This window comes from Pelobates fuscus, chromosome 10, assembly GCF_036172605.1.
Source record: "Pelobates fuscus isolate aPelFus1 chromosome 10, aPelFus1.pri, whole genome shotgun sequence".
Taxonomy (NCBI): Eukaryota; Metazoa; Chordata; class Amphibia; order Anura; family Pelobatidae; genus Pelobates; species Pelobates fuscus.
Window position 1 is genome coordinate 24,844,273 of NC_086326.1, and position 9,134 is coordinate 24,853,406.

Sequence of the window (9,134 nt, forward strand, 5' to 3'; positions counted from 1 at the left end):
TTTTCTCTCTGCATGCTTCCATTCATCGCTTGAATTTGAATTCATTTATTCTAAATCTAATTTCTAAATTTAAAATCTTTTATTGGAAACATTGTCTCTGTTCAGCCACAAAACAGCATGCCAGATGTGATTATTTGGATGATTCGGGCAGAGAAAAGGTTGGCGTACGCTCGTGTTCCAGCCCATCAAGTCCTGTATTCCACCACCAGTCCCGAAGCTTGTGGCAAGTACTGTGGGAAAACCCAAACAGTCTTTTTACAGGTGAGCAGAGCATCCTACTACAATGTTTTAATAGGTCTTTAAGAGCATATTTCTCCCCCTTTCTTATTGCTCAGACTGATTTTTTTTTTTTATTTATAGTATTATCAGCCGGGTGGCATGCCCATTTAAATTCTCAGTCTCCGCATTTTAATTTTACGCTATTATTCACAGACGAGCGCAATGTAGCATTTAATGTTATGGCTACTGGGCACATACGATGCAGACAGAGGAAAATATTGCCTAAGGCAAGTCTATATCGTATCACGTGTGTCCCATAGAAGTCAAGAGATTTCTGCGTTATGACTATGGTATATGCTGTATGTTAACATGCTTTTTCTCGCCATGACAGAAGAAAGAATTCAAGAATTTTATGATTTAAGTTCAGCTTGTTCACTTTATAAAGAATGACACTCTTTGACCCAATTTGTTCTTAAAAATAATGCAGTAAGTTTTCAAGTAATAGTTTGTGCCCTTGTGCGCCTCTTAACCTTAAGTTAAGCACTACCGTAAATGAAATATTTACCAAAAGTATGTCGAAGGGCTCTTTATTATGGCGTTTATTTCAAAATAAACATAATTTTTGTTGCTATAACCTACACTTTCTTACAAGTACGCTGTATTCTGTATTTAAATCATTAATGTTCCCTTCTTTCTTGCAATCTCATCTTTATTGTAGTATCCTCTCGACAAGAATAATGGTATAAAGATTCCAGCTCAGGTCAGATTGAACATTTGGCTGGGACTGTCTGCAGTCGAAAATAAATTCAACAGTTATGCCGAAGGAACATTCAGCGTTTATGCAGAAATGGTATGCTTAATGTGTATATATACATACGCAGTGGTGAAACTAATGTAGAGAAGGCACTCGTGCAAGAATGGTTTTGCGCTCCCCTCTTGCACAAGTGTGGCCAAAAGGTAGATCAGTCTGTTGAACAACTCTCAATATTCTATGCCAGCTGTAGATCTATAATTTGTTTCTGTATAGAGTATATGTGTGCATGTAAAGGTGTAATTTTATGTACAGGGGTGTGTTTGTACTGTTTGCTTATAAATGCAGGTGTACATTTGTGTGCAGTGTTGGTATGTGAATGAAGGGGTGATTGTGTATAATTTTGGAGTTTTAATACTGGGGTGTGTTTGTATGTAATGTTTGTGTTTGCAGGGGTGTGTTTGCATGTTGTGTTGGTGTTTGCTGGGATATATGCATATACATACATATTTACATACAGACATACAAACACTGACACATACACACACTGACACACTTCAACACCATGACACACACCCATATATGTCAGAATTTCTATCCACCCTCCTTAACATACCTTTTATGTGCAGGAGGGTTGCTGGTTCAGACTGATTGGAGTGTGGGTCTGATGCTAATGCTCTCCCCCTCCTTTTGTGCTGTCCACTCCTGCTGTGCCTCATCTCCCTACCGTGCTGCTGCTCATGTATCTGGGAGGAAGTATCTGAAATCACTTCCTTCCAGCCGGCTGATGCTAAAAAGAGGCCAGGCTTCTTTTACAACACCCATCAGGTGGCCCTAAGTGCATGGCCACCCAATCTGCCCCCTCGCGTGCGGCCCTCTGTGCAGCTGCACCAGCGGTAGTTCCACCACTGTACATATTATTCTTGTGTCTGTTTGAAGAAAACAAAAATTGAATCTGCTTTCTAAATAAGTCAATACTGTTAGAAAAACTTTCAAAATGTTTTATTTACAGAAGTCACCATTAAAGTCTATGGGGATGTTTGTAGATAAATCATTTGGACAGTTGTTTTTTTCCTATTAGTATTAAATCATTTTGAAAGCTTATTGGCTTAGTGTGGTGGAATACATTTAACTCTTGCTGGTTTTATGGTATCATATAATGCGTACAATGCAATTACTTGGTGTATCCAACATTAGTAGAAGCCTGACTAATTAAGGATGTGGTCTAATTGGGGTAAAGCCTTCATATACACTTCATCAGCAGGTGGTCTGTCGTAAAAGTGCTCTTTGAGTTACAAATCATTGTGTTCGTTTTTCTTTGACTAGTACGAGAATCAAGCCCAGTTGATTGGAAAATGGGGGACCACCGGCCTTCTGAAGCGTCCTAAATTTTCTGATGTCACCGGAACAATCAAGCTGAAAAGAGAAGGCTTCCTGCCACCAAAGGGTTGGGAATGGGAAGACGACTGGACTGTAGATCCTGAAACAAGGTGCAGTGTTTAGTGAAGGGAAACATTCAAGATTTTTAGGTCCAGCATACGATAAATAAAAAATGATGGCAAACCTTGTATGTGGGCTGAATTCACAAATGACATTCAAACCACGCACCATTGAGTTCTCAAATCTCTACACTGAAACACCCCTTCATTCCTTAAATAGAGTATATAGCCTATTAAAGTGGTACTGTCCCCAATATGTTTTTTTCAAGAGATTAATCTAAAACCATAATATCAACAGACAAATATTTTTCATACAACATTTTTTGCTGTTTTTGTGAAGAAATTGGTTTATGTGGAAATACTTTTGCTTAGCCATGCATCAAAATTTAGCTAGAAACGTTTATTAATATTTAACTAAAGGATTTAAAACCAATAAATATATAATCCTTTCAAGGTATTATATACCATTGGTAAATTCCCTGACTACAGAGCCTGTTCAAAAACAAAGGTCACAGGTTCAAATCCATTGTCCATGAGTACCATCCATTGGGTAATAATAACCTCTATTATTATTCAGCTGCTGATTTGTTTAATCCCAAGAGCGTGTGCTGAAAATGCTTTGTGTCTCACTGGGAGAAAGGTGCTATTTGAATACTAGTTATTGCACATACATACCCAATGTTTGGGTAACACTGGCACTTTAACAAAGATTACTCTTTGTTTAGGAAAAGCATTGTGGTTTGGCATAATTTTTTTTTATTTCTTAATGAACGATTATTCTTGCATATTACAGCTTTTCATCATCCAGGGATAAAGCTCACTTAAATTGGAATATAATCAAAGTTTCACTTCTTAGTCAATTGATGTGACAAAAAAATGCTAGAAGCTTAAATATCATTCTCTAAATGGCTATGCAAACGTTACATAAATTTACCCATAACCCAGTCATTTTCCAACCATGTTTCTGTTATTTTCTCATATGCTGTAGTCCTAAAAAAAAAAGAAAAATGTGTTGGTTGTATGGCTGGTTGAATTTTACCGCCATCTCAGGCTATTTAGCTAAAGGAGCACAGTTAGCGGATTCCTTTGTTGTACGTTGATTTGATAACTTGAACTCAAAGTCTTCAGTTATTTAATGTGATTACTAATCTAGTTTAAATCCCCTGCTTGTACATAGATAATTCTATTAAAGCCTTTCTCTCCCCCCCCCCCCCTTAGCTATGAGTTGTAATCGATTGAGTCGATGGAAGATGTCTGCACCAAGTTTTAACCCTGTGTGTCTATACAGAGTGCTCATTTTGATGTCGTTTCGATTGTGCTACAACTGTTATTCTTTTCTGCTGTGCATTACTGAATAATGTCACTAGATGGCAGTAAATAAAGACTTTGTAGAGAGAGAGCAGTTCTTGTATGGCTATATGAAAAGGTTGGTTTAAACCAGGGGTCCCAAACTCAGTCCTCAAGTAGACGTGAGCCAGTACTGTCTTAAGTGTTATTTATTATTTTTTTCCATTCTTTCTAAAAACACCTTAGACACAACTGGGTAATCTGTAAATGCTAGACTGTAAGGGGTACTTTAGGTATGGGTTGGGAACCACTGGTCTAAACGCAGTTTCCAAAGTTAAATGTAGTGGTTATGGTGCAGAGGCAGGTTTCAAGCTGTTTGACAAAAATAAGAATTCTTCAACACCTGAGGCAGCCCTTTCAGTCTTTTAAATGATGTGAGGTTGTACCGTTCTCATTATTCGTCCGAAATATTTGCACGCGAAGCAGAACTCAGAAATGCTAAATTGCTGCTAACCCTTTTGTCAGTGTTCTCTGCCATAATGTGGCACCATTAAAAGTTCTAAAGGCGATTGAATCAAGAAATGGCTCTCATCTGACAATACTACTGTTTTACGTCATGTGAATACGTATTTATTTTGCTGTTGCTTCTGGTTCCATGACTGTATGTCTTGTCACCTGCAGTTTACTGACCGAGGCGGATGCTGGCCACAGTGAATTTACAGATGAAGTGTATCAAAATGAAAGCCGCTATCCAGGGGGTGAATGGAAGCAAGCAGAGGAGCCCTACACCGATGCTGTAAGACACTGCAACATATTAAATAAAGTCCACCTTTCTCAGGAATGGCTTTAGCTCTAAATTCAATCTTGTAGGTTTAACAACTTTGAGCATCAAAGCAGGTAGCTGTGTATTGGCTGAAATTGGTAGATATACAGGGTTATTCACTAATGTAAGAATAACTGGGAATTGAAAGTTAATTCAAAGTAAATCTCAAATTTAAAGCGGGACTGCCACCGTATGGGGACTTTGCAGATATCGCCACTGCCGATCTGGGGGCAGGTAAAGGTGAGTTCTATTTGCCTGAACCGGTCACTTGTGGGCGTGGCCATCTTCTTCCTCTTCAGCTCCATGAGCTGACATCACTGCTGAGCTCTCTTGCGCATACAGGAGACTACAACATTGAGGTCTATGGAGGATCCTGTAAGACGGTGGTTTCTTCATGAATACTTTATTTTTTTGGAGTGGGTGGGGGTGAGGGGCGACAGTGCCTCTTTAAGACCATAATAGCGAAAGTGAAAACTGGAATTGACTTAGCCGTATTAGAAAAATTATCTATTTTCGACTAAATCTTAAAATCCATTTTAGTAAGTAACCCTGTCAAAAAAAATGTAATTCAAAAAAATATACCGGTGTATATATTTTTGTTTGTAACATTTGATATTTCATAAATAATGGGCACATGAAGATGGAAATACCGCTGTTTAACCAGGAAGATCAATGTAAAAAATGTTTTTAGTATGAACACCGTAACAAACGTTTGTGTAGGACCATTTTAGTTTAGATTAAGTTTCATACTCTATGTAGTATTTTTTTTTTTTTTTTTTTTGTAAATCTGTTTTTTATTGAAGTTTTGACAAGAGATACATATAACAAAAGGTATGTCTAATGGGACACGCAGGTCTCCGTCATAGTAATAATGAGTATACAGTTTGTGTGACATGAGGTTCTTGGATGTAGTTGAGGTCATGGGGTTAAGTTATCGCCCCAAGTTTTTGTACCCTGTAAGCATATTATTTACATTTCCCCATTTCCCAATCCACTCCAACAGGTGGCATAGGTTATGTCCCCTTTTTTCATGACCGTCTTCACGTGTTTGCCCAAGCCTTGGACTTGGAGCCTACCTTATGTATAGCTTGAGCTGTGTCATCCCCATTGGTGTGGGATTTTGTTCTGTCTTGTCGGTTGTGTCCGTCCGTAGCTCTATGTAGTATTTTACCATCTTGGTAAGATGTATCCTCTGAATATAAGGAATTCTGCAAGTGCAGCCATGCAGGGTGACCATTAGATTTGATAGGACTTGCCATATTTTGCCACATGTATTGCTTGGTCTTGTCTTTTACCAATGAAGGACAATTCACTGGTGCTGTTCCATTAATCCCGCATTATTCCAAATAAAATTAGAAATTCCAGGTTTAGTACATGAATGGATTAATCTAATCAATTATTATTAATTTCATAAATATATATGCATGTATTCTATTTAATCATGAGATTCTGTGTAAATTTTTAAAATTATTCCTTCTTAAAACTGGATAATGGATAATTAGCTATCACACTTAATTCTTTTACGTTAACTTAATAAAAGTTAACTTTATTTTTTATTTTCTTAATTAAATGTGCATGTATGTTTTCAGCTCTTTTTTTTTTTTATAAATGTTTTTTTATTTATCGATATTCTTTTTAGAATGGAGAAAAGACTTCTTCACCTGGCGAGATTACTATTCCTCCTGGGTGGATGTGGGAAGATGATGCTTGGATCTATGATATAAACAGAGCTGTGGATGAAAAGGGTAAGTCAATCTTGAGGGTGGCTTTAAGGCTATTCTCCTAACCTCTGAAACTGAACTGTCATAACAGAAGTGTCTACAATTCAAAATTATTACCAAGTAATTTTCCTATAATTATTGTAGAAAATAACTTTACATGCCTCTTGAAATTTAGTTTTTTTTTGTTTTGTTTTGTTTTTTATTAAAATGTTTTAGAATTTTCTTTGTGCTAGCATTATGTTGCTCTTCCTAGGTTGGGAGTATGGAATCACAATTCCCCCAGACAGTAAACCCAAATCGTGGGGCGCAGCAGAAAAGATGTATCATACCCACAGACGGCGAAGACTAGTCCGGCAGAGAAAGAAGGATCCAAATGCCACAGTTTCAGCTACAAAGGTGTGAATAAATGCCCGGTGGCTCTTTGATGCTTACAGTACCACTTGAAAAAAAATACCTGCCCCAAATCCCTATGCAAATTTAAATAAGAGGTTTCAATAGCCATTAAAGTATAAGCTCACCTGCCAATATCTAGGTAATCATTTTAGGTGAGTCCTTCACTCGCAATCCACCTTGCTGTTAAAAGGCAAAATCTGTAATGAGACGGAAAAGAGTATTCTTACGAATCCGTAAAAACAAATTAACCCTTTATAGGGGGACAAATTAAGTGGGTGACTGGCACTGTAATACAAAAGCAAATAATGACACACAGAAATAATCTGTCTTATGCTCTGCAAAAGTAGTGGGAGTTTTTAAGTACAGGGCTTATTCCACAGAGTATCCACTGACTGTTCAAGTAGCTTGAGTAAACCCTACAATGATTTTATTCAGTCACTATACCCAACACTACAGGGGTAACCAACTTTTTAAGGAGTCCCCAATGAGTGCAAAACTGAACTGTAATCTTTCTGTAATCATTAACTCATGTCATCCAACTGTCTCGAATTCAGAGGGACAGTACCAATTTCTGGGTCCCATGCCACATTCGGCCCTGGTGTCTGGTTTTTGGGAAAACCAGGGAACAGTCCCCCACATTCATAGTACGAGTGAATCAAGAGATTTGCTCATGCGATGATTAGGGCACTAGGACACAATTTCAGTGCTCCCAGCACGGTCTACCCTCGGTGGCATGCATTCACGCCAGGCTGACCCACCCCTTTCCTGCAGATCCATCCCCTTGGGGCAGAGCTAGTGAAGCAACCATGCCACTGACTTACCCCCTTTACCTGCCTACCACCAGCTTCCCAATACGCAGGACCCCGGAGTTGAGAGGTATGTTAACTTAAAACAAATATATAACTGTTCTACCCCACCTTGCCTTACTCCATGAGGACACATTGAACTTAATGGACAATATCAACAAATAGTAAAATAAAAAAAAAGGGAAAAGCCTTTGTCTGATGGGGGTTTGTCTAGTCATCCTTCATGATGTAACATGTTATCAGTTCTAGGAAAGTGGCTAAACCCCCTTAAATACTTTGGAATTGTGAGACAGATTTGGGTTTCTAACACTAGAGGGTGCTATGGGATTGCACAACTATATGACCATCGGAAATGAATTTGCCAGGAAATAATTAAAGGTGTACTACAGGCATAAAAACAAATGGTTTAACTCCTACATGTCAAATAATTGAGTAGTGCGATTTCAGAGGCGTGATCTATACACCAAAATTAACATGTCCAATTCATAATACCTATTTTACACCTCTACATCCAGCCACATATACATATACAGTGCATTTTATGACCGTCACATCATAGCTTTACTTTTACATCAGGTTATTGCCATTGATTGTTTTTTGTATATGGATAGCCTCAGAAAATTTGTTGTAAAAAAATCACAATAAACCAGGAAGATCGGGCAGAGTAACAGAATGTGTGGCATTCTTCTCCAGTGTTGGGATACAATGACTTTCATGGGACCCAGGAACTGTGTCCATGGGTCAGGACTGCTGTTAGTCTGCACATTTTACATTTTTGTGAAACCACTTCTTCAATATTTTATTAATTTACCAACACAGGTGTACTCCGCTGAAGATCGGGAAGGCTGGGAATATGCTTCCCTCATTGGCTGGAAATTTCATATGAAAGAACGCAAGTCTGACACGTTCCGTCGTAGACGCTGGAGAAGAAAAATGGCTCCAGCTGACCGCCTTGGGGCATCTGCAATCTTCAAACTTGAGGGTGCTCTTGTAAGTATCTAAGATAGTCACTCTTTTTTTATTATATTTCACATGATGTAAGGGCCTGCATTTTTTTCTTTTTTAATGGGTGAGGGGGTTTTGCAGGGTCTCATTGATATCTCACCCAAAGAATCTCCGCTCATTGAAGGGTTTAGGTCTTGCACTTCTTGAGACATTTATTGCCACCTTGGACACCTCAACCATCTCTTACACTGCAAATTTGAAGGGTAGCTTATTCACCCCAAATCAGAGTATCCGTGGTATAATATGAAGTTCTATTACTCCTGGTCAATATTTGAGCGTATGGAATTATTTACTAAACCGTGAATTGACGACCTGACTAGAAAGTTGGTAAAAAAAAAAAAAGGTTGAGGTTTTTGTATTTTTTGTTTTTTGTTTGGTTGTTTTGTTCCTCAATTCACTCTTGATATTTATTTCTACACTGATCAGTGTAAGACAGCAGCTGTTTTTTTGGATGATGTGCGGTATGTCAAATTGAGGTTGCAATTTAAGCAAAAGGGTTTGTGGCGTAAATGCGCTTTACCAGATTTCTGTCTTTGGGCTCATAGCCTCAAAATCTGGTTAAAGGACCACTCTAGTGCCAGGAAAGCATACTCGTTTTCCTGGCACTAGAGTGCCCTGAGGGTGCCCCCACCCTCAGGGACCCCCTCCCGCCCGGCTCTGGAAAGGGGAAAAGGGTTAAAACTTACCTTT

General features: G+C 38.5%; 1 protein-coding gene across 7 annotated transcripts in view; it reads left to right on the plus strand.

Moving 5' to 3' along the window:
- The window catches only part of MYOF (myoferlin), a 135,890-nt gene that overhangs the window by 91,935 nt on the left and 34,821 nt on the right, over positions 1–9,134 (plus strand). For all 7 annotated transcript variants that reach the window (XM_063434992.1, XM_063434994.1, XM_063434996.1 and 4 more), the window contains 7 exons: positions 106–261; positions 938–1,069; positions 2,297–2,460; positions 4,378–4,492; positions 6,159–6,264; positions 6,494–6,636; positions 8,259–8,429. In XM_063434992.1, the coding sequence (XP_063291062.1) occupies positions 106–261; positions 938–1,069; positions 2,297–2,460; positions 4,378–4,492; positions 6,159–6,264; positions 6,494–6,636; positions 8,259–8,429 (987 nt within the window). The remainder of the gene's footprint in view (positions 1–105; positions 262–937; positions 1,070–2,296; positions 2,461–4,377; positions 4,493–6,158; positions 6,265–6,493; positions 6,637–8,258; positions 8,430–9,134) is intronic.